The following is a 26228-nucleotide window of genomic DNA, read 5'->3' as shown; positions in this document are numbered from 1 at the left end:
TTTTTTTTTTGTTGTTGCTTTTGAATGATTTCCAAGAAAAGAGAGGGAAATGCTGATTTCTAAAACCACTTTCATACCGTAAGTCACTACTGCATTTTTAATGGCTACGCTCTTTCAAATGCATCATCACCAATCCCTTACTAAAAGACACTAAGGTTGTTTCCGGTATTTCACTGCTCCAAGCAATGCTGCAGTGAAAATCCTTTACCTATATCCTTTGTGCACTCAAACAAATGTTTCTGCAGGATAATTTTCTACAAGTCAGATTTTGGGGCCAAGGGCAATGGCTGATTGAAGGGTTTTGATACCACATCAGAATATGGGGAAATGGCTCCGTTTTGCTAAGAGCTGAGCTACAGTGCCCCTTAAGGAAATTCACTGGGCTCCCCCTACCCCTGTGAAATTGTTCTGATGCTGTGCTGCTTGCTGTATCCGGCCTGTGAAAGAACTGGTCCACTCCCATTTGGAAAATCTATGCCATCACAAGAGCTCTTCCCTTCAAAGCTTTGAGACCTCAGAAAGCAAGGCAACAAAAAGCAGAGGTGCAACAAGGAACGTGACAGCACAACACAGCACAGCAGTTAGGGGCACATAGCCAGACTGCCATTGTGAAAAACAAGCCCACTGACCCAAAGGAGGGACGTGGAGACTCAGAGCACAGTGAAGCCAGGCTTTAATCAACGTTCTTGTCTGATGGACAGGCACACTCTGGGCAGTTACAGCAGACAATTTATCTCCTAGCGGGAAAGTCCCTCCCCTGCTTCCTCATTGGCTGAGTACTACAGAGGTTACAGCCTTACCCGGAAGTGCCTATGCCCATGTAAGGCAAAAACTAGTCTGGTTAGAACAAAAAGTAGTCTAAGGTGACACAGAGACTTTCAGTCCCTCCTTTGTTCTTTGGTGCATGCTTCTTGCAAAGCCCGTGAAAATAAGCCCACAAAGGGAGAGGGGAAGATCCAGGAAGTGAAGTGTCTAAAGGTTTGGGACTCCATTGAGGGGGTGAGGGGTGTTCATACATATTTCCAGTAGGATGGAAACCTGCTGTTAACTAGACAGCACAGCTTTTACTGTAACAGCAAATACGTGGTGCCCAGAAAGAGACAAGTAACATGCACTTGAGGAATCAAGAACGACCGTTTATTTTGCACCAGTGCTGGCCCAGCAGAGTCACCTCCAAAGACTGAGCCCTGAACCCTGGTGTCAGCCTCTTTCTATGGGTGGGATTGCAGGGGCTTGAGGGAAAAAAAAAAGAAAGAAAGAAAAAGGTGGGGGCACTTATTGGTTGTGCTATGTGGGCAGCAGTGGATGCAGGAGGCAAACAAGATTACAGAAGCCAAAAGCATGCAACAGGAGTATCTGGCCTGGGACCTCTGGCTGGCCCTTTTTATCTGCTTTTACCAGCTTTCCTTCTCGTTATTTGGTATTTCTGAAAAAGGAATCATCTCCCTTACTTCTCACGCTATGAACACTCAGACTCTCAATCCTGGGTGGGCACACGCATCCCACTCACAGCAATGCAAACTGGGCTGATTGTTTAACCTCTCTGAGCCTGACTTTCCTAATCCGTGAAAGGGTAGTGACAGTACCTCACATGCACAGTGACTTCTGGCTATCATTAATGTAACACAAAAAATCCTTCTGTCCCCCAAATTTTATGGCATCAGCATAGGTTCAAAGAAGACATGGAGAAAAGGTTGTCAGCTTCCTAAACGAGATTTTTTTCCTTTTCCGTGCAAAGCCACTTTGCTGGGGGCAAACAGACTGGATGCGAGGGGGTGGGTGAAGAGCAGGGAGGGAGGGCATAGCCAGGGCAAGAAAGTGTGTTTTCCCAAAGGGAAAAGTCCACAGTAGGACGTAGAACCTCGGGTTTCTGAGAAGAGGTGAGGAGCTGGTGAATTAGTGTCCAGTTTACAGTGTTAAGGGGAGCTCTTGTTCTTTCTATGTGCACAACCTGATCAATAGATACATGTCCAGACTCTGGGTTGCTTTTAACAGATCTTTTAACAGATACTGATTGATTATGCCTCACCCCCCTTGGACATCAGACAACTGTGTAAAAAATAATATCTTTTTTTTTTGGGGGGGGGGGCTTCAGTGTCCCAAGTATGGTTGCACATGTTAAAAAAAAAGAATATTGGGTGCTTAGGTGGCTTAGTCAGTTAAGCGTCTGACTTCAGCTCAGGACATGATCTCCTGGTTTGTGAGTTCGAGCCCCACGTTGGGCTCTACACTGACAGTGCAGAGCCTGCCTGGGATTCTTGCTCTGTCTCTCTCTCTCTTTCTCTCTCTCCCTCTCAAAATAAACTTTAAAAATGTTTGGAAGATCTAGGGGCGCCTGGGTGGCTCAGTCGGTTAAGCATCCGACTTTGGCTCAGGTCACAATCTCGCGGTGGTCTGTCCGCGAGTTCGAGCCCCGTGTGGGGCTCTGGGCTGATGGCTCAGAGCCTGGAGCCTGCTTCCGATTCTGTCTCCCTCTCTCTGCCCCTCCCCCGTTCATGTCTGTCTCTCTCTGTCTCAAAAATAAATAAACGTTAAAAATGTTTGGAATATCTAATTGGGTTTATTAAGTGATTCTCTACTTGCTCCATGTAGCAAGCAGAGAACTTGTATAAAATGGAAGGTTTTTATTGGAAGGAGGTGAGGCAGGAAAGTTATTAGCAAAAGAAAAGAAAGGATTGTTTCAGGCAAGATTACCTTTCCCTCAGGGAAAGGGCACTGGGATCTTATTATGCAGATATCTTCCTTTTCCTTTAGGGGCTATGGGGAGATGTAGAAGGCCCATGTGACAGATTACCTCATTGATGCTTACCAGAAAATTCCTGACTGATCATTTAAGACTACATTTCTGGGGGAGGTTGAAAACTGCAATTAGGTTAGGTAGGAAGTCCCGCTTTGGTGACTTGGCCTGGCCCAAGTGACATTTTGGGCCTGTGGTTTTCTTTTTATTACTCAGGATGTCTATGTGGGTGATAATCCTAGTCTTGTGCAGTGCACAGCCTGCACAACTGCACATTGAACTCCTGCATGAACTCAACCTTCTAGTGCTTCTCCTTTGCGTTGTTACCACCCATGGTCCCATATGGACTATAAAGTCCCTGAGGAAAGGAACATAGAGTTTTTTATACTCATACAGTACCTGGCATTTAGTTGATGATCAATCATTCTCCCCTAGTACTCTGTTAGGGGGCCTCTTCCGATCAGCTCCAGGGAGAGAAAGCAACCGTCTTTCGGGCTGCTCCTGACCCTCCAGGTACACCCAATCCAAGTTGCACACACACACCCCATCAGCCTCCAGTACCCAACATTATGCCTGCCCTCCCCTTGAGACCAGATTAACTCGAACACCAGGAAATCGTTACTATCAGAGACTCACAGAGGGAAAGGGGCTTTGTAGCTGGGGCGCAGGGGTGCAAAAGCACCCGGCTCCAGGGGTCCCACACAGGCCAGGTTTGGCCACTGGCCACTGACAAAACCCAAAGGCTTTACCACCACCATGAGTGGTGGTAAAACAAGAAAGGAATTTATTTCAGCAAGGCCAGCGCTGGGAAGACAGTGCACTGGCACCTCAAAACTGTCTCCAAAGGGCCAAAAATACTTTCAGGTTTCCATAGGAAAACGTTGGGCGAGGCCCGATGGGTAGATGCAGGATAATCAGGTCAGTCATTGCCTTGGGGTCAGTTATACAGGTGCTTGCTGGCTCTAGGCAGCCCTTTATCGCTTTCAAGGGGGATAGTTTCAAATGGGGTTGTTTCAATTCCCTTCAGGGGATGTTTGGCCCTCATCCAAACATCTTTTGTCTGAGTTAAGAGATAGCCTGAAAAGAAGAACTTGATCAGTTAGAAAGTTTGAGGTCAGAATGGAGGTAGTTGAAGTTCTCATTCAGCCTCACGGTTCTGTGGCCCAGGGTCGCGGTATTCAGCGCCTCTCAACCCCAGGAAGCAGCTTTCTCACGCAGGTGGTGGAAAAGGTGTGGATCTGGTCACCTAGCCTTTGTCTATGCAGGATTCCAGAGGCCCCAGGGGCCATTGTTGGAGAGAGCTCATTTTTAGGTGGTTCCTCATTCCAAACCCAAATCTGCCCCCCGCCCCCCAGCCTCCAGCCCTTCACACCCTGGTCCCTGGTCTGCCCTCTGCAGTCCCACACAAAAAGCCTAATCTCCTCTTTCAGTAAATAAGAAACTACGAGACCCCCTCCCCGCCGCCCGCCCCGTGGGTTCCAACCCAGAAGAGGTGATTGTTCTTCAGAGGACTGCTCCTTTGTCCCACACCTGCGCTAGGATGGGGGAGGAAGGCTCAGGAGGCGCCTGAGGTGTTGGCCTCAGGTGCTTGCCTCTTTCTACATCCAGGCCCAGAGCCTGGCTCCCAGCCGGAGACACACAGGCACAGAGCAACAGTAGAGCGGTCCGGAAATCAAAAAGGAAAGCCTGTGCATTCCTGCTTCCTTCTCAGCAAGTTGCCCAAGCAACGAGGCCACTGAGGCTGCTGGCTGGGACATCGGAGCACAAACAAATCTCCTCAGCCAGGATTCCCTGAGAGCTGCCTTTTAGGAAAAAAGCCCCCCAGGCTTCTTGAGAGCCCCTCACCATCCCAGCAGGCTCTGCCCCCTCGCACCTGTTCTGTCCGGGTTTGGGAATAAGATACGGGCTTCCCCGGGCACCTGTCAGCTTCCAGGAGAAGATCCAGGGACTTATCTCCTTCTGGAAGCCAGCAGCACACCTGCCCCTACCTTGTCCCACAGCGCCTTGAGATAGGCTACCTATGTCAGGGAAGGAAATGCAACACCCGACAGTCTCACTACATGGGTTTGGGGGCAGATGGAGGGGACCCGCTGGGCATGGGGAGGGCGTCTTCCCCGAATGAGGATCGAGGCATCAGAGACTGAACAGAGAACAAGAAGGGCCTGGCCTGGATCAGTGCTGGCCGTGGACGGGTCTCCAGAGACGGAATGCTTGTGGCACATGCTCGGTGGGCAGTGAAGGACAGAAATGGCCCTCTTGTCCCAGAGGCAGCCAAGTGTTAAAGGGGGGGGGGGGGGTGAGTGACATCCAGGAAGGGTGCAGAGGTACAGAAGCTGGAAGAAGCAGGGAAGGCCAGGCAGATAAGGCTCTGGGTTCTCTCCCCTTTGGGGCCACAGCCAGAGGACAGAACAGCCAGTTGCATAATCCTTCTATTTGCCCAGAGCCACATTTTGTCCTGAAGCTTGCTGCCCTGGGAGGTGACGGAAGAAGGCACCCAGCAAAGACTGGGCAGGGAAGGGAGTCGGCAGCGAACGAGGGGTGTGCCGGGTGCCCCTGGCCTTCCGCCGCCACACAGGAGAATGGAGCCCCACAATGTGACTGCCACGCTCAACTTCACCCTCCCACCCAACTTCGGCAAGCGCCCCACCGACAAGGCACTGAGCGTCATCCTGGTGTTCCTGCTCCTTATCATCATGCTCTCACTGGGCTGCACCATGGAGTTCAGCAAGATCAAGGCTCACTTCTGGAAGCCTAAGGGGCTGGCCATCGCCCTGATAGCACAGTACGGCATCATGCCCCTCACCGCCTTTGCACTGGGCAAGGTCTTCCAGCTCAACAACATTGAGGCGCTGGCCATCCTTGTCTGCGGCTGCTCACCCGGGGGGACCCTGTCCAACATCTTCAGTCTGGCCATGAAGGGGGACATGAACCTCAGGTAGGACTGGAGGTGAGGAGGGAGCAGGCTGGGCATGGGAGCTGCATTGGAGATGTCAGAGTGTAGGGGGAAAGCTGGGCTAAAGCCAGGATGAGGCGTGAGCGGGGACCAGGTGGATGCTAGGGCAGGGGGTGGTGGGCATTGTCGTCCAGAGTCTATGCAGGGCTGGAGGTAGGATCTGGGGTAGACCTTGGCTTAAACACCAAGTCAAAGGGGCCCACCTGGTCCAGGGGCCTCCTGAAGACTCCCTCACAGGTGGCCCACAAGGACTGTCTTGAAGGAGTAGTGATTTAAACCCGAGGGGCCTCTGGGAAACTCTGCCCACTTACCATGGTGGGCAAGTGGTCTGCTTTGAGACCAGAGGTCCAAAAGGGAGTGCAGATGGTCCAAGCCACCCTGGAACCACAGAGCACTTCCAATCCCTGCAGAATAGGCAAGACGTTCCAAAGATCCTTCCAACTATCCAGGCAGTGAGGGGTTCTTTTAACTTTCCCTGTGGGCCCATCTGGCACAGGAACGCATCTGTGCAAACACACAACCAGGCAGATCCTCGAGTTTCCCAACACTGGCACAGGCCATGCTGGGCCACACCTCAGCCCAACTGGGAGGGAAAACACCAGCAGTGTCCTCTCACCCAAAGCATCCGAGCAGAAGTTGGCAAAGGCTCATTTCCGCAGGGGCCAGCTGAACACCTGTCCTTCCAAACAGGTGGGACTCTGATCTAGAACACCTGCCAGAATGAGGCCATTTCAGTCCGGGGCTCCAGCCCCAGCAGCAGCCCACGCTGGCTGAGGGAGACTCATCAGCGAAAGCTCTTGCCTTTCTGTGAGGCTCAGTCCCCAGCCTGCCTCCTCTGACGTTCAGTCCTCAGTGGAGACCTTCTTCCATCCATGCCTGTGTTGGCCAGCACCCTACCAACTCCAGTAAGCAAACCAGACAACTAAAGAAACCCCGCCTGTGATGTAGAGCGAGACCACCGCTCTTTAAATGAAAAAAACAAGAGTGAGCTGGTCCTTCCTGGGACCCACCACCCGAGCTCTGGCCTCTCCACCCACGAGACTCAGCCCTCAGGGAGGTAGCTGATGGGAAGAGAGGCACAAAGAGGGGACTTGGCTCGTACGGTCTTCCCTGGGAACACGTTCAATGTTCAACTACCTGTGAGGAAATTCTTCCCTCCGTCTGATCCGAGTCCTTCCTGCTGCACAGCAAACCGTCAGTCTTCAGTCTGCCCTTTGGACGCGGCTCATTGCAGCCTCTGTGTCCTGAGAAATCCAGACTGTATCTTAATTCCGGTGCAGAAGGGGTGCAGGAAGTCGGGGGTCAGGGAAGGGGTATTCTCAGGGCTCTGTGAACCTGCAGAAACGGCAGAGCAAGGAAGGACCATGTAAAGAACAAGGAGATGTTTTTAAGTGTAAGTGACCAGATGTCCCAGCCTCATCAGTCAATGGGTGCCAGTGAGGTCTCTCCAGTTAGGCCTGCATTTCTGAGGTTCGAGACCCCCCCGGCCCAGCCTCAGTGACTCAGGAACGTGAGCCTTCATGCTCGCCTGCTCAGCCTCCCTGTCTGGGCCCGTGGGGACTCTCACTTCTACCAAGACTCCACAAAGACAATGTTGGGATGGCCACCTCCTGCCCTATCGTCCCTGCAAACAGACAAACCTCCCACGCACCTTAAACCATGCCTTAGAGCCCAGTGGTGCAATATGTATCTCATCATCTACCTTCACGGCTGCCAGACTTTAAATTACAATTGGAGTTCATCTGGGACAACATGTTACATGTATTAGACTGAAATGATACCGATAATAAAAAACAGCCAGGCACTGCTCCAAGCACTTTCCATGAAATCCTCATACAGCATCCCGTGAGGAGGTGCTGTAAATAGTCCCATTTTAAAGATGAGGAAATTGAGGGGCGCCTGCGTGGCTCAGTCAGTTGAGCATCTGACTTTGGCTCAGGTCGTGATCTCACGGTTCACGGGTTCAAGCCCCACGTCAGGCTCTGTGCTGACAGCTCGGAGCCTGGAGCCTGCTTCGGATTCTGTGTCTCCCTCTCTTTCTGCCTCTCCCCTGCTCATGCTCTGTCTCTCTCTCTCTCTTTCTCAAAAATGAATAAACATTAAATAATAATAATAATAATAATAAATAAAGATGAGGAAACTGAGCCTAAGAAAGGTTAATACATTTGTCCAAGGTCTGGGAGAGTCCAGATCCTGCACTTTTACTCAAATACCTTCATGGGGTGCCTGGGTGGCTCAGCCGGTTGAGTGTCCAACTCTTGATTTCCACTCAGGTCATGATCAGGTGGTGGGATCGAGCCCTGTGTCGGAATCCGTGTTGAGCATGGAGCCTACTTGGGATTCTCTGTCTGTCTGTCTGTCTCTCTCTCATCTCTCTCCCTCTGCCCCTCCCCCTGCTCACTCTCTCTAAAATAAAATTTTTTTTATAAAAAAAGGATTTTTTAAAAATCCTTTCAGGGCCCGGCATGTGTATAGATGAGCCAAGTGGCTGATGGGCCCCCTAAGCAGGGCAGATGCCACACGTCTGCTGTGGGTGTTCTGTGGGAGCCACTGTGACCGATTCAAGAGAAGGCATTTTTAAGTGAATCTCCATTTTTAAGTGAAATCTCCAAATTTTTCAATATCGGCAACTCATTAAAAAATTTTAAAACACCGTGCAAGCCAAAAAAACGTGTGTTCAGGAGCCAGCTGTAGCTCAAAGGCTGCCAGTACGAGACCTCTCTTTAAGTACAAAACGATAATATTTGCCACTGAGAGGTGGGGTGGGGGCGGTTAAGACTCCCATGGCATTTTATAGACGAGGAGCCGAAGTCCAGAGACCTGCCAGAGGTTTCCCAGAATTGGGGGGGAAAGTGTACAGATGTCCAAAAGCAGGGCGTGCGCAGTGCTCTGAGAACTTAAGCAGGAAGGAGGAGTAAGGAACTCCACGTGCCCCTTTCCCTCTGGCCCTCCGTCCCCCGAGGGACAACCAGGTCCATGATGTGCCTACGGACCAGGCTCCAGTCTCCAAAATGGAGCCTGGTCAAGTCACCTCCCCTCCCTGTCTCTCAGGGTAAACTGAGGATCGCGACAGTCATAGACACCAGCAAGGTAGGAGGTGCACCCGGCACCTGCACAGCAGTCCCTTGGGGCCTGGTTTCCAAGGCACACCCTGAGGCACACCACCTCCCAGAGCAAATTCCAGAACTCCTGACACACCAAGCCAAAGTAAGCATGACTCCTCTGCTCAAGGACATCAAAACAAGCACACTAGTTGTGTGTGGCTCTTCTCCTCAGAAGAGATCAATAGTAGCCCTGTAGCCCCTGTGTGCCCCTCCCCAATCCCGTGCCCCCTACCCATCCCGAGGGAGCACAGACCCTTTTATTCTATTGCTGCAGGCAGTACTTGTATATATCCATAGGCAAGATACATTGTTGTCCTTGTACGTTCTTAAAATTTGTATAAACAGTACCATACTGCCCTTATCATTTGCCAGCTTGCTTTTTTGAGATGTAGGCATATGAATAAAATAGCTACTTTGTGCCTCTGGACTGCAGTGTCCTTTGCTTGAATGTATCTGTTCTAGTGGCAGACGTTTCGGGGGATTTCTCGTTCTGCTGCTGTGAACAGTCTTGTACCCTATGCCCCTGCGCTGCCATGTGAGAGTGTATATAATAAAAACAGCACTTCTAGGTCGTAGGGTTCACACATCCACAAATGAGTCTCCAGAGTAGTCATTCCGGGTCACACTTTCCCGAGCAGTGTAGATAGATCCTTCTTCCTCCTTGTCTTCGCTGTACTCGGAGTTGTCAGACTCTGACAGTTTTCGCCACCTGGTAAGAGTGAAATGGGTCACAGCAGTGTTAAATGTGATCTCAAGAGAGGCTTAGCACATTGTCATAGGTTTATTGACCATTTGGCGGAAGACTGGTTCACCATTGGTCTTCCAATAAGTCTTTGCCTATTTCTCTAATGAACTGTTGTGTTTTTCTCTTTGATTTGTAGTTATTTGTTGTTTTGACGCGTTGCAGTGGTCTACTCACAGTTTGGGGCTGGCCCTTATATTTTGATAATGATGTCTCATAACACAGAGTGCTTATTTTAATTTAGTTGAATTTACCAATATTTTTTCTTAGTTTGTGTTTGGTGGGGGGTCCTTTAGGAAATCATTTACTACACTCAAGGTCATGAAGATATTCCCCTACGTTTTCTTTGACAAGTTTCAAAGTTATGCTTTTCACATGGAGATTTGCAATCAACCTAGTGCTTATTTTTACGTATGGTGTGATCTAGTTTTATCTTTTCCATATGAATAGAGAAAATTCCCAGTACCACTGAGTGAATTTTTCTCCAGTAAGTTGTACTGCCATCTCTCACATAGATAACATTCACAAATGTGCATGGGTTTGTGTCTGGGATGTCTCCTCTATTGGTCTATGTGGCTCTTTGCACGAGCACCAAATTTTCTTAATTACAATGACTTTATAAGTCTCAATATTTGAAAGGCAAATCCCCACACTGTGTTCTTCCTGAAAATTATGTTAGCTATTGTTGGCCCTTAACTCTTCACTTGAATTTGGGGATTAGTTCTCAAGTCTACAAAAATATTTCTGGACTGTTGATTAAATTCATAGATAAATTTAGAGGCCATCTTTATAATATTGGGTCTTCCCATCCATGAAAATGATAGAGCTTTTCTTTTTATTTGGACTTTATTTTATACCTTTCTATGGAGTTTTATAATTTCTTCTATAAAGATCTTGCATATCTCTTTTAGATTTATTTCTAAACATTTTATATTTGTTTCTTTTTTTTTTCTTAATTTTATTTATTTATTTTGAGAAAGAGACAGAGAATGAGCAGGGGACGGGCAGAGAAAGAGAGAGAGAGAATCCTAAGCAGCCTCTGCAGATCCCGACGTGGGGCTTGAACTCACCAACAGTGAGATCATGACTGAGCTGAAGCCCAAGAGTCAGATGCTTAACTGACTGAGCCACCCAGGCGCCTCCTTCATATTGTTAATGTTTTTTAGAAACTCATGGATTCTCTTCCTTACTAGTTATGAATTCACTTGGATTTCCTCTGTTGACAGTCCAATCATTGGCATGTAATGAAAGTCTGGTTTCTTTTTTTCCCATCCCATGCAGTTTCTATTTCTTGTTTTGCTGTGCTAGCAAAGACATATATAGGATGATTTACAATAACTGTGATGGTAATAGATATCATTTGCTTTATCTTTCTTCTTAGAGGAAACTTTTTTTTTTAATGTTTAGTTTTGAGAGACCAAGAGACTGTGAGAAGGGCAAGTGCAGCAAGGAGAAGGGGACAGAGAATCCCAGGTTGGTTCCACCCTGACAGCAAAGAGCCCTATGTGGGGCTGGAACCCATGAATCAGGAGACCATGACTTGAGCCAAGGTCAGATGCTTAACCAACCGAGTCACCCAGGCGTGCCCTAAGAGGAAACTTTCTAATTTTTCACCGTGAAGTTTACTGTTTGCTGTACTTTTTGATAGATACCCTTTTCAGGTTAAGGAATTCTATTCTGTTGCTAGTGTGCTAATTTTTGTAATGCATGAGCATTGACTTTTGTTGAATGACAATTTTCTGTATCTATCAAATGATACCATTTTTACTTTAATGTGATAATACAGTGATATAGGTCAGTGGATTTAGTCTAATGTTAACCCACTCTTACACTGCTGGGACAAACCCATCTTATTTTTTGTATTATTTTATAAAAGCATTGCTAATCTGCTAATAATGTATTTATGACTTTTCCTTCTTTGTTCACGAGAACGGCCCCTAACTTTCCTTCCTCATGATATCCTTTTGCAGCTTTGGTTCTAAAATTACACTATTCATATACAATAAATTGGGGCATACAATTTACAATACAAAAGGTTTCCCCCTTTTGTATTGTCTGTATAATAGTGAGACCATCTGTACTTTGAACATCTGGCCGAGCTCTGCTATAAAATCATATACATCATGTGGGGTGGTTTGGAGGGTAGGTTTTCACTTCCTTCATATCCTTCAGCAATACTAAGGTTTCAGCTTCATTTTGAATTCGTTTTTGTAGTTTATATTTCCCAGGAAATTGTCCATTCAATCTAAACTGAAAAATGAAAGTACAAAACTGGCCTCAGTTTCTTCTAGAACTCTCTAAAATCTTTAATGTGTCTGCAGTTATGTTCCCTTTTTCATTCGTAATACAATCAATGGTGCCTTCTCCCTTTTTCCTGGGTTGGCATGCCAGAGGAGTCTTTTCTTGGACTTGGCAGAGAAACTACTCTTGGTTTAATTGATCCTCTCATTGTATGTAATTTTTGTACATCATTTCTTTCCTCTATTTTCATGAGTTTCCTTTGTTTTTCTCTAAGTTTCTGGGTAAGATATTTAGCTCGTTTTTACTCTTCTGCTTTCCCTATATAAACATTTAAGGCTCTAAACATTTTCCTCTAAGAATTATTTTAGCTGCTCCCCAGATTTAATTATTTTTTATTGAGCTATAATTCATATACTGCGAAGTTCACTCTCTTAGGGTGTATCATCCAATAGTTTTCCGTGTGCTCGCAAGGCTGTACAACTGTCACCACTATCTACTTCCAGAACATTTAAACATCCCCAAAAGAAACCAGTTAGCAGTCACTACACATTCCTCTCTCACCTGAGCCCCTGGCAACCACTAACCTATTTCATGTCTATCAATTTTATATAAGTGGAATCACACTTTATGCGGTCTTTTATGTTTCTCCTTCCTCCACGTAGCACACTGTTGTCAAGGTTCACCCATGTGGTAACACGTAGCAGTACTTAACACATTGCTTTTTGTGGCTGAACAATATTCAGTTGTATGGATACACCGTATTTTGCTTATCCGTTCTTCAGTTGACATTTTTACTGTTTTCCACTTCTTGGCTGTTATGAATAATGCTTCTATGAACATTAGTATACAAGTCTTTGTGTCAACATACGTAACAACGTATGTTTTGATTCTCTTGAGTATGTATCTAGTAGAATTGCTGGGTCGTTCTGTAACTGTCCCATCAACAACACAGGAAGATTCCTGCTTCTTCACATCCTCACCAAACTTATTATCCATCATTTTTATTGTAGCCATACTATTGGGTGTGGTGATCTCATGATTTTGATTTATATTTCTCTAATGACTAATGATGTGGAGCATCTTTTCATGTGCTTATTTGCTTATTTGCCATTGGTATATCTTCCTGGATAGTGTCCTTTGAAACACAAACATTTTTAATTCTGAAGAAGTTAAATATATCTATTTTTTTCTTTGGTTGTTTGTGCTTTAGGTGTCATTTAAAAAAATTTTTTTTTAAAGTTTATAGAAAGGGACAGGGATAGCGTGAGTGTGGTAGGGGCAGAGAGAGAGGGAGACCGGGAATCCCAAGCAGGCTCCGCACTGTCAGCACAGAGTCTGACGTGATGTTCGAATTCATGAAACCGTGAGATCATGACCCGAGCCAAAATCAAGAGTCGGGACACTTACGACTGAGCCAGCCATGTGCCCCTCATTTCTACGAATTATTGTGTAATCCAAGGTCAGCTCCCATGTGTTTTAAAACATGTGTGGCATCATTATGCTTTTCCAAATATTTTTTCCATTATGATTTTATATTTGACATGTGAGATAATTAGATCTTTTCTTTTCCAACAGTTCTTTTATTATGGATATCTCGGTTTCAACTCTCCTTTATAAGCATAAGACCTCAGTTCTGGTCCCTCCCTTGGGCAATAAAACCTAAGCCTCCAGATTCCCAAACACCCCCCTCCCTCCCCACTCCATGCCGTGCAGCTCCAGCCTGACTTCACCCACCAACTCCTTTGCATTCTGTCTCTGGTACCTGGAAACTTCCCTAATTTTCCTACAAGCTCAAATATGTGTTCATAGGTGTTTTAGATGTCCACAGAGGAAGGATTTTCCCATTATTAAGTTCTCAGCATTTTTTCAGGGTCTCTCCTCACCTCCGATGTCTTTTTTTTTTAAAGTTTTATTTAAGTAATCTCTACACCCCACATGGGGCTCCAATTCATGACCCCAAGATCTAGAGTCATATGCTTTTCTGACCGAGCCAGCCACGTGCCTTGCTCTGACATCTTATTCCTAATGATGATACCTCTACCTGTTGCTGTTCTTGATGGCTACATTCTGGCCCCGTTGACCTAGGCCATGCTTGATGTTCAGTTAAGCTATAGTTCACCTCTGTGGAAACAAATTAGTGCAGATAGTTAGGGCTGTGGGAGGGGAAACACACACTTAGTGGGGATTTCCTGGGCTCTTGCCAAGCCCTCATGACTAACATGCCCGCAAGAATGGAAACCAGAGTCGTATATTGTCACACGAATATCTGCAAATCCAACAATGTTCCCTAGCAGCTTCATTCTTTCGGGTGGCCTTTCTGGAAGGCCTCTCCCTGTACAGGGTCCTGTGACCAACATGTACTGGATTCCAAATAGAAATGGTAATAGTACAATTAGGATACAAATTAGAGCTGAGAAGATATATTATGACTCCGGCTTTGGAACTCACACTCTGTCGTAAATAAAGATAAAGCAGAAAGTAACAAACATGAGACTATCAACCTGTAGCCTGTATCTCTTAAGCCTACTGGGAAAAAGAAAGGAATTAATGTATGTAAAGTGCTTAGCACGGTGCCTGGCACGTAGCAGGCACTCAACAAATAGTCTATATTAACGGGCGCTGTCTCTTTCTACTCTCCCCTGCTTCTCCCACCCAGTATCATGATGACCACCTGCTCCACCTTCTGTGCCCTGGGCATGATGCCCCTCCTCCTGTATGTCTACTCCAGGGGGATCTATGCCGGGGATCTGAAGGACAAGGTACCTTATGGAGGCATTGTGATATCACTAATCCTGGTTCTCATTCCCTGTGCCACTGGGATCTTCCTCAATGCCAAACGGCCACAATATGTACCCTATGTCAAGAAGGTAAGAACCTGGGGCCCCGTGCAGGGAACAAGAGCACCACCATCATCTCAATGTGTGGCTTGAACAGAGTCATTTGGGCTTTTTCTGTGTCCGTTTCCTTCCTCGTTGGAGAATGCAAAGGGTCTAGTACTGGTACACTTACCTCGTGGGCTGGTAATGTACATGAGAATCCTTTGGAAAAGTTAGGAGGAAAATTGTCTTTGTAACACATTTCATAACACGATTATCAGACATCATTATTTTAATAACCAAAAGGCTTGTATGATGCACCGCCCAGATGCTAAGTTTTATGCTACACACTCTGAGGCTTGATTGCCATCAAGGAGTCGGGTACTAGCAGAAAGTGGAGGAACACTCCACAGCACATGGGCAGGTGGGTGTGGTTGGATGTAAGAAGGTGGGGTTAGTGAGGAGCAGGGAGTCTAGAAAGGCTTCCTGGAGGGGACAGGCTTGGAAAGGGTAGGATGTGGGTCAGCCTGGGGAGAAGCCTGGATAGAGGACACTCGGGGGGAACGAGGGCAAACTTGGCTGACTTTATGAGAAGCCACAGAAGAGCCCAGGGCAACAGGTGGCGTACGTGCTCGTAGCATTTCAGGTGTGGGGTGGGAGGGAGAGAGGGGTAGGGCCCCAGAGGGCTGGGGGTGGAGGGGCACTGTGGTCACACTCAGGACATCATGCCACTGCTGTGCCCTCGGAAGAATTACAGACTCTTGGAGCGTCGCCTTGGTCCCTCTACCAACTTTGTGACCCTGGAGCTCAGTCCCAGTCAGTCTCCCCTCCAGCTCACTGCTCACCCCCCAGAGCCCCAGCTCATCCTGGTACTCCTGACACTCCGAGAGCCTGCTTTTGTCTCTGCCCTGGGTCCGATGCCTTGGGCCAACCTACAGGGCATGCTGCCTGGAAGCCCAAGGCTTGGCGGCAGTTTGGGGCTTGGAACAAAGAAGCTGCAAGTCAGGTTCTCAGGACTTTTCAGTTTTCACACTATCACCATCCAGGGTAGTTCTGCCCTTGTCCTGGCACAGTCCCCATACAGTGGCCACAGCGCCCCTTCCCACCCCGTTGGAAGACCCGGAAAGGTCATTCCTCCTCCTTTCCGAGTTCGAACACCTCACCTCAGCTCTGGATGGCATCATCCATCCCCCCTACTCTCGCTTCTCAGAGATGTCCTTTCATCGATTATGGCCCCCAACCTCCAAAGCCTCCCCCAACTTCACTCTCATTTCTTAAGTCTCTGCATGTTTTTTCACAATTGGTGTTGACACAGGTTCACTGCTCTCCAATCTTAAAGAAACAAAGCAATCCCTACAGGGCTCCAACACTTCCCTTTCCTCCCCTACCTACACTTCAGGAAACATCCCTCCAGCACACCTTCCCCCCCACCACTCCCGCCAGGGCTGCTCTCACAGGTAACAGGCTCTCAAGTTAGTCTCAGCTACTTGAATCCCTCTTCTCTCCTCCTTGGTCTCCCATCCATTCAGCGTCTCGATGACCACCTGTTCTTTCTTCACCAAATCCAACAGACATTTCTCATCCATCCTTAACGTTTTAGCAACTTTTGGCATGGTTGACCACCGCTTCCCTCTCAGAAGCCTCCCTCAGCTGGGCGCTCCTGCTTTCCTCTCATCTTTCTGGCACGTCTCTTTGTACTCCCTGATGAGTTCCTCTGGTAAAAGTTACTTCTCTGCCTTCGCCCAAGCTTTCTTTTCTTGCCAAATTTCCCAAAGCCCAGGGTCTCTCCACCATAGATCTGGTCCTTCTCAATAACCATCTACAAGCTGATGACTTCCAGAATATCATCTTCAGCCCTCAACCTTTTCCAACTGCAGGATCCACCCACCCATCCATCCATCCTTTAAGCAGGCTTCACACCTAGCAGAGTGCAACATGGGGCTTGAAATCACAACACCGAGTTGGAGACCTGAGCTGAGATCAAGAGTTGCATGCTTAACCAACTGAGCCACCTACCCACATGCCCCCAGGATCCATTTATTAACTGTCAAATCTTTCTACCTGAATGTCTCATGCATTTAAAACTCAGTATGTCTTTTTTGTTTCAAGTTATTTAAATTCCACTTAGTTAACATATAGTGTGATACTAGCTTCAGGAGTAGAATTTAGTGATCCATCAGTTCCATATAATACCCGGTGCTCATCACAAGTGCCCTCCCTAATACGCATCACCTACTTAGCCCATACCCTGCCCACCTCCCCTCCAGCAACCCTCATCTTGTTCTCTATAGTTATGGTTTGCCTCTCTCTTTTCCCCTTATGTTCATCTGTTTTGTTTCTTAAATTCCACGAGTGGAATCATGTCTTTTTTTTTTTTTCTTATTTTCTAATCACATTACACTGTAGTTCCATCCACACCATTGTAAATGGCAAGATTTCATTCTTTTTTATGGCTGAGTAGTATTCCATGTGTGTGTGTGTATCACAATTTCTTTACCCATTCATCAGTTGATGGACATTTGAGCTCTTCCCATAATTTGGCTATTATTTTTATTTTTAAAAATTTGTAATTTATAATCTGGCTATTGTTGATAGTGCTGCTATAAACATCAGGTGCATGTGCCCCTTCAAATCAGTTTTGTATCCTTTGGGTAAATACCTAGTAGTGCAATTGGTGGGTCCTAGGGTAGCTCTATTTTGAGCTTTTTGAGGAACCTCTGTACTGCTCTCCAGAGTGGCTGCACCAGTTTGCATTCCTGCCAACAGTGTAAGAGGGTTCCCTTTCTCCACATCTTTGCCAACATCCGTTGTTTCCTGAGTTAATTTTAGCCATTCTGACAGGTGTAAGGTGATATCTTATTGTAGTTTTGATTTGTATTTCCCTGATGAGTGATGAACATCTTTTCATGTGTCTGTTGGCCATCTGTATATCTTCTTTGGAAAAATGTCTATTTGTGTCTTATGCCCATTTCTTCACTGGATTATTTGGTTTTTGGGTGTGGAGTTTGAGAAGTTCTTTATAGATTTTGGATACTAATCCTTTATCAGTTATGTCATTTTGCAAATCTCTTCTTTTAGTTTTGTTGTTTCCTTCACTGTGCAAAAGGTTTTTAGCTTGCAGAAGTCATAACAAATGAAAGGTGGTTCAAGATGGTGGCACAGAAAATTCTTGCAGTCACTTCCCACAGACACACCAAACAGACACTTATATATGGTCAGTATGTCTTAAATTAAAGCCATCTCCTCCCCATTATTATCTCAAAGAATGGCATTCCATGTGCCCAGCTGCCTAAGCCACAAAACCATTTGGTCTTTTTCAATGTCCTCTCCATTCCGTCACATTCACCTGAAGAGGTGATTGGCTTTTCTGCTTTCTGTCGCTCACTTGGATCCATCTATTCCTCTCCGCCTGTGACAACACTACCATCACTTGGGCCACTATCCTCTCTCACAACTGAAACGGCCTTCGAACCTGGCTCCTCGATCAGGTTCAACCTGAGGATGGAGACGGAAAGAACAAACTCCGTCACGTCTCTCCACTGCTTCAAACACCTCCCTGGTTCCATACTCTCTGCAGGATAAACTTTCAATCCCCTTATGTAGCCTCCCGGCTCTTCTTGATTTGCTAAAGCCAACCACCCACCCCACCCCCCCTCAAGTGTTAGCTCTTTTCTCTTTGCACATGTCCTTCCCTCTGCCTGGACCACTCCCCACATTAGCAGGGGAAGAAAAACCCAGAAATGTTTGTGTCTATCACTTAATTTTATTCAAGATAGTTTGTGGAGGTACAGGAATACTAAAAAGAAAAAAAATGTGAAGTGACCTCTGATAATCATTTAATCCAACTCTGTTCTTCCTCATCTTATAGGTGAAGAAGCCAAGGACCATAGTTAGTCACAACTAATATAAGAATATATCTCCTTCTTAACTCAGAATAATTTAAAATATTTTTAATATTTATTTTTGAGAGAGGGAGATGGACAGAGAAACAGAGCATGAGCGGGGAGGGGCAGAGAGGGAGACACAGAATCCGGAGTAGGCTCCAGGCTCCAAGCTGTCAGCACAGAGCCTGATGCGGGGCTCAAACCACAAACTGCGAGATCCATGATCTGAGCCAAGTCAGACCGTTAGCCAACTGAGCCACCCAGGCGCCCCCTAGAGACTTTCAAATCAAAATCACCCAATTTCTAACTGGCTCTGGCAAAAGGTATCTGCTTGTAAACACATTACCCAGTGGGAGGTCACATGTAGATAATGCGAAGATACAATTTCTTGGATGCTCTATTTGGAATGGCAATTCAAGTAATACTTTAACTCACCTAGGCAAGGGCTTATTCGAGTCCATGTGGTTAGGTCGATGAACCTCAGCATGACCTGGTCGACAAGCCACTTTTACAAGCCATCCACCTCCCTTAAATAAGGGAGTTACTCGCTGTTTGAGTGACTCAGCCAGTCCACCTATGCTTTTCCCGTAGCTGCTGCTACTGGTGAACTGCCTCATGGCATCTGCCAACCTGTGGCTTACACTGCTGCCAGGGTGCTGTGTCTTAACACTTGCCTCTGCTCCTGCTTCCCTCGCTGTAGTTCCACAAACTCCCTCAACGAGAGGATCTGATTTGTTCGGTCATTCAGCAAGCTGTGGAGGCCACCTTTGTGGGAAGCGCAAGCCAGGTCATCTCCTGGGTCACCGGCAAGCTGATTTGATTGGCTGCCCACGAAATGGACATTCAGCACATGGCTTCAGTTAAGTCAGGTGGTACAAAAAAACGCAGTGACCTATGAAGAAGCAACTACCTATGGCCTCCGGTCTCAGCGGCAGGTTGTGGACAAACGGCAAGACTGAAGTTTTTCAACTCTGTACCTCTCTCTACAGAAGGGGCACACCAATAGGGAGATATTAGCTCAGACAAGATGCTCTCCAAAGCCTTCAATCTTGACAATATATAGACCTCAGAAGGGAAATGCCTCAGAGTTATCCCTCACACCCTTCCTTGGTACTCATGTGGCCTCAACAGTTCCCAATCTAAGCACTTTCCAACGTGGGACGGGACAACCAGGAAAAACCCTTCCTGGCAGCGAGGGACAAAGCCACTTTAGTGGATAAACGGACTCTTGATCAGCGATGTTTCTGAAGAAAGATCTTGATCGAAAGGGAGCAACGTGGGGTGTCTGGGTGGCTCAGTTGGTTAAGCCTCGGACTCTGGCAGGTTACGATCTCACGGTTCGGGAGTTTGAGCCCCCCATCGTTGTCAGCAAGGAGCCTGCTTTGGATTCTCCCCCCCCCCCCACCCTTGCTCTGTGCCTTCCCCATGCACATGCTCACTCAAAATAAACTTAAAAAGGGGGGAAGAAACGTGCAAAGAAAATCTCATATGAAATGGAGCCTGGAAGTCTTGAAGGGAAAGCTCTCATACACTACCACTGGCCTAATGGAAAGCTTACTTTACATTCCCCAGCACGAGGAAGTATTTCTCCTTCCCAGCAATAGCCCAGCCAAGGAGAACTGCATGAAACAGACCCTCTCGGCTTCTTTTCCTCTCTAAAAGCAAGTCCCTGTCCCGTGTACTCAGGACTTGCCTATGGTTCGCCTTGGCTTGCTTGTCCCAAACTGAACTTCCTCTATTTCCAAATAAACTCATTTTGCTGGTAAACATCTGGCTTTAAGTCAACAGTAACAAGAATGTTAATTATTAGGTCTCTGTCCTCCAAGAAGCTTCCTAGCTACTGATTAGGAATTCCAAATAGATGGGAGATAAAAGGTTTTTTTGCACTCCCTTGGTTTCCACCTCTGATACCCACCACCCATGCTCCGTCACTCTGCTCCTCCCCATCCCCCACCACCCTAATTGCCTTTTCTTCCTGTCTTCATTTACAGGGAAGGACCATCACCACGCTTTTGTTAAGTGTGGCCATCATAGCGCTCTCAGTCATCAATGTGGGCAAGAGTATCATGCTTGTCATGACCCCACACTTGCTGGCCACCTCCTCCCTGATGCCTTTCATCGGCTTCCTGTTGGGCTACATCCTCTCTGCTCTCTTCCACCTCAATGGACGGTAAGTATTGTTTTAGACCTCTGTGTTCCATCGGCCTCATTCTTGTCCTGGTCTCTCAGGAAAAGGAGACCCAAAACCTAGGAGGCATTTTCCTGGCAGTATGTGCAAATGCACCCACTGAACCAGGAACCCTGGACTCGGAGACATATTGGAGAGAAGGTATCGAATGGCTTAGGAACAAGAGCATCTAATACTCCAAAGAGCTCATGACAAAGTGCTCCCTCCAGAGCCTAGGCTCCACCTCCTGCTGAAATCTGGTAGGTACCAACACTGGAGCAGTTCCATGCCATCGTGGTAAGTGTTAATATTCCTCCTTCCCCACTCTTCCGCCCTTTCTGCCTCGGCTTCAGTCTTGACAAGGACACCACTGGGTGACAGCTCTAAGTGACCCTAAGAGTTTTAGTGGTTGTGGACCTCTGCTGAGTCTAATCCAATTTCACAAACTCAGGGGCTACTTGCAGGGACAGTTGGCCTGACAATCTGGTGTGGGATAAAGAAACCCTGTCTAGAGTAGCACATTTCAGGAACTTTGCCTCTTGTCAGCCCTAGACAAATGCTGCTGGAGTCTGAACATTAGTAGCACTCTAGTACACCCCCCCCCCCCCAAAAAAAAACCACTGCCTTAAAAATACAACTTATAAAGTTACCCATTTTAAAAAACATACTAATTGGGGCGCCTGGGTGGCGCAGTCGGTTAAGCGTCCGACTTCAGCCAGGTCACGATCTCGCGGTCCGTGAGTTCGAGCCCCGCGTCAGGCTCCGGGCTGATGGCTCGGAGCCTGGAGCCTGTTTCCGATTCTGTGTCTCCCTCTCTCTCTGCCCCTCCCCCGTTCATGCTCTGTCTCTCTCTGTCTGTCCCAAAAATAAATAAAAAACGTTGAAAATTAAAAAAAAAAAAAAAAAAACATACTAATAAAAAAATTACTATAGAACATACGTAGCATGTGGTTATACAGTTGAGTCAAAAGGCTGTCAATGACTTACTGTACATTAAGAGTGACAGGTAATAAATGGCCACACAATCAAGGGCCATCACAGTAGTCTCCCCCTAATAAATGTGTTTGCAGAATTTCTGGTAAGACACTGACCACAACTCCATGAATTCAGTATGTATTCATTAGATGTAAACATCCCATCCCGCCTCCCCTTTTTAATGTTTGTTTTAAGAGAGCAAGAGGGACAGGAGGGGCAGGAGAGAGAATCCCAAGCAGGCTCCTCGCTGTGAGCACAGAGCCCATGCAGGGCTTGATCCCACGAACCGAGAGTTCATGACGTGAGCCAAAATCAAGAGTCAGATGCTTAACAGACTGAGCCACCCAGGTGCCCGTTCTTTAGTCCATAAAACGAAAGCAAAACCATGAATATGTTCAAAGATATTGGGGCTGAACCAAGTTTGGTTTTTAATCATTAAGTGTTTTGGACTCAAAGATAGCCAAACCAGAAACTAGGGAACTGGACAAGGGGCCCAAGCATTTCAGATCATCTTCTGTATGTTCACACTGCAACTGCCCTGTGTGTAAACCCAACATACAAACCAATGAATGATAGTGGCTCACATCTTCCCTTCATCCCTCATCAGCCATTCTCCAAATTTTAATCTGGTAGGCCTGCAGAAGCAAGTGGTGAAACCCCCAAGCTGCTCAAAAATTCTCACGAAAACTCCCGGCCACAATACTACTAGTCACCACTGACTTCCATATTCATTCAATGGGTCTTGGGTGATTTGGGAGGGAGAAGGGCCAGTGTCGCACCCTCCTGTCCCTTCTGAGGGCATATAAGGTTGCTTTGTTTTGAACCTAACACAGGTGCAGGCGCACTGTCAGCATGGAAACTGGATGCCAAAACGTTCAACTTTGTTCTGCCATTCTCAATGTGACGTTCCCCCCTCAAGTCATTGGGCCACTTTTATTCTTCCCTCTCCTCTACATGATTTTCCAGCTTGGAGAAGGGGTTCTTCTCATCTCCATCTTTCGTTGCTATGAGAAAATCAAGCCTTCCAAAGGTGAGTACTGAATCCTTCTCCTTTGAGTTCTCCCATATCCGACCTGATCCTTTCCAGCAAGTGAGTCTCTGGCAGGGACCTTTGCAAGGGGCTTCAACTCCTATCAAGTCACTAGGAACCAGGTAGCACCAAGAAGTACAAAGGGACTTCAAAGAGCCAAGGCTCTTATAACTCCACTCCATCTCTGCCTTCTAGCTAGGAGAATCAACTGTGGACAGACTTTGCACTTCTGGGAGTAAGGCAAAGGGGAGGCCATGGAAGACTCAGGATGAAGAAATGGTCTTGGATATTAAATAGCTATGAGGTGTTAGTTGTGTGAAATGCCCCTATTCACAATCTGGAAAATGCAGTGTTTCCTAGGACTAGGTTCTCCGGTCCTAGACCAGGTCAGACCACAGTACCACTGGTACTCCTTTATGAAGAAAAACATATTGAAGCAATGCAATCGAATTAGCCAAAATCCAAAAAAAGACTCCCAACTCTGGTTACACAGTAAATAAAACTTAAATATAAGCTTATTAAATAGCTATCACAATAGTTTAATTGATACTTTAAAACCTGATCACTATTGAATTACTTTCTAAACAGCACCTCCTCTAAGATGCTCAGAGCATTTTGCATTCTCTTTAAACTATAATAAACCTCCAGGAAACCCACTAAGTCCCTTCCTTTAAGTGGATCGTTAATGTCTTTTTTTTTTTTTCAAGTCAGGAAACTTTATTTGGAATGACATTTTCAGTATTTTATAATTCTAAACGTATTATATTCATATTATAAAGTATATTCTTAACCACTCAAATCCTTCATTTCCCATGAACTTGAGGGCTCCTTCAAGATGTTTTCTATACCCTGGGGATAGACTTAGACCATAGGAGACAATTTCCCCTGGTGATTATCTTCTGGTAGTAAAAGCAAACAAACAATTAGCATATAACCGTATCAAGCAGCCAAAAAGAAACCAGTAAGTAGCTGAGCATACTTCAGAACTTTGTTCAAAACTACAGTGTTGTGGAAAAGAATCCCCTCTAATGCTCACCTGAAAGTGACTCAAATCTGTTGCCCCTGAAGTCTGAAATCTCCACCCTCTTGCAAAAGCAGTGAGAAGTGGAATTTTCTAAACTAACCAACCATGTTCCCAAGTTTGCAAGGCTACAACACACTTAAGACCCTCTTCAGAGCCAGTGCACTGTAAGGGCTGATGCGGCTGTGCTGAGGGGGGAGATGCACAACTTTTCATGCTTCTGAGCCCTGTATCTACTACAAAAATGGGGACAAGATAGGTGAATCCCGACTCCTATGACCACGACTCCTCACCACCTCCATACAGGCAGAAAGAGGGCTAGGCCAAATACAATGAGGGGGCCATGGAAACTCCACACTTAGAAGACCTCTTAAAGCTATCTCCTCCCTGCGCTTCCTTGCAGAACGCAAGTCCGTTCTGCTGAACGTAAACTCTCCCACTGCACTGTCTGTACCAAGAAGTTGGAGAGGAAGTGATTTAAGAGTCAATAATTTATTAGATTGATTGGTAGTATTACCATTAGGAATGTTCAAGGGAAAGCAAAATTAAGTCATGGGAGGGAGCACCTGGGTGGCTCAGTCAGTTAAGTGTCCGATTCTTGATTTTGGCTCAGGTCATGATCTCTAGATTTTTGAGTTTGAGGCCCCCATCAGGCTGTGTGTGGATAGTGCAGAGCCTGCTTGGAATCCTCTCTCCCCTTCCCCTGCTCATGCTCTCAAAACAAACAAAACTTAAAAAAAAAAATTAAAGTAATGGAAGGATGCATGGTAAAAGAGATGGAGGTGGGGGGGAACCACACAAAAACATATAGAATACAACTTAACCCCTAGGATGTGCTGTCTTCCACTGAATAAGCTTTTTTATTAACAGTTACTCTCCTTCCCCACCCTTGACCCTCTTCAACTTTCCAGATAAAACAAAAATGACCTACACAGCTGCTCCAACTGAAGACACGATTCCAGGAGCTCTAGGAAATGGCACCCACAAAGGGGAGGAATGCTCCCCTTGCACAGCCTAGCTCCCCCAGGGGACTGGATTCTGGTCAGAGGATATTTCAGAAAGCCAGTGTGATAGAGTAAAAAGATGAAAGGAACACCAGAAATGAGAGTCTTTCTCCAGCACTGCCAGCAGAAACTATCAGAACTGACAAACCTCGCCTGGTGGGAGGACACAGAGGGAGTCTACCTGAAGAGCCTCGCCTAGCCCCAGCTTAAAAGTTGATACCTATTTAAAAAATAAAGACTTGTGCGGTGCCTGGGTGGCTCAGTCAGTGAAGTATCCAACTCTTAATGCTAGCTCAGGTCATGATCTCATGGTTTGGGAGTTCAAGTCTGGCATTAGGCGCCATGCTGTCAGTACAGAGCCCGCGTGGGATTCTCTCTGTGGCACCCCCTCTCAAAAAAATTAAACTAAAAAATAAATAAAAGAATTCTTCAGTGACAGTCCTATGAAGGCAAAAACCAAAACTGCCTTTTGCCCCTGCATCTCCGAAGTGTTCCATAGTCATACGAAAGGCACTCAATTTCTCAACTAGGCAACAAATAGGAACTTTTACCTAAAATCAAATATCCAAATCCTGTTCCAACTTTTGTGACAGAAGAGGGAAATAAATGCTCAGTGCTCCCAGATTTAAACTTCAGAAGTCCTTTCTAACCTTAAAATTTCTCATTCCTTCCCTTTTGAAACCCTATTTGGGGATGGGTTAAAGCTCCTAAAAACACCAACGTGATACTACATGTACAAAAAACAGACACAGAATGCAAATGCAATTAAACAAGACTGGCTCAAAATCTCACTCATAATGAAATGAACAGACATTTCTGGAGAATACCATTGTAAGTAGAGGGGGAAAGCCAGGAAACAAGAAAACACAACCAACAGAAATGTCCACTAATCTAAAAGTCTAGCCCATCAATTCATGAGCTATCAGTGGTTTTCCTATTATATCCCCTCAAAACTCAGAGAGCTGCAAGCTACTGCAAAAGGGGTGGTTTCTCCATTTAAATTACATTTCTAAAATTTCAAATTTCCTATGAAATGTTTTACATAATGCTCATATACAATCGTTAGATTCATGAACATCTCATCCTTGCAAGTAGCAGACCATGCCTAATTAAGATTTTTCATGCCATTCAGTGTAAGTTCAACTGACTGTAAACCCAAGTTAATTTTAAGGCAGCGTCTGGCCAATGTCCAAGACCACCAGTACTCCCAATACCACAGTAAGTTTAAGAATCACCAGTTTGGGTCACTAACATGCTCTTAATCTGTGAAAAGGTCTACGCACCTACCACTTTTACATATTCTCTTAAACTTAACTGTTCAAATGATTTTGTCTACCACCCAGCCGACATCACCTGCTAGGAAACTTGGTTAAGCAGAATAGTTTTTTCATGAAAGGAAGGCTGGGCTTGGGACCTACTACCCTCAAATTGTCCTTTTAAAGGACTAGATTTTGAGGACTAGATAAAAGGAACATATAAAGAGAAAAGTTAACACATGTCCCACAAACTCTGGCCCTAAATTTGCTTAGAATAACACACTCCTCTATTTCTCAG

General features: G+C 46.2%; 1 protein-coding gene across 1 annotated transcript; it reads left to right on the top strand.

Annotated features, from left to right (window-relative positions):
* Positions 1–5258: 5258 nt before the first annotated feature.
* On the top strand, positions 5259–24960 carry SLC10A1 (solute carrier family 10 member 1). The gene is made up of 5 exons (XM_042943638.1): positions 5259–5672; positions 14434–14644; positions 20469–20647; positions 22453–22649; positions 24582–24960. The coding sequence occupies exons 1-5, from the start codon at positions 5317–5319 to the stop codon at positions 24686–24688; spliced, it is 1050 nt and encodes a 349-aa protein (XP_042799572.1). The 5' UTR covers positions 5259–5316; the 3' UTR covers positions 24689–24960.
* Positions 24961–26228: the final 1268 nt, after the last annotated feature.

Source organism: Panthera leo, chromosome B3 (genome assembly GCF_018350215.1).
Source record: "Panthera leo isolate Ple1 chromosome B3, P.leo_Ple1_pat1.1, whole genome shotgun sequence".
NCBI lineage: Eukaryota > Metazoa > Chordata > Mammalia > Carnivora > Felidae > Panthera > Panthera leo.
Note: the sequence above shows the minus strand (reverse complement) of the source record. Positions and strands in the feature narration are given on the sequence as shown.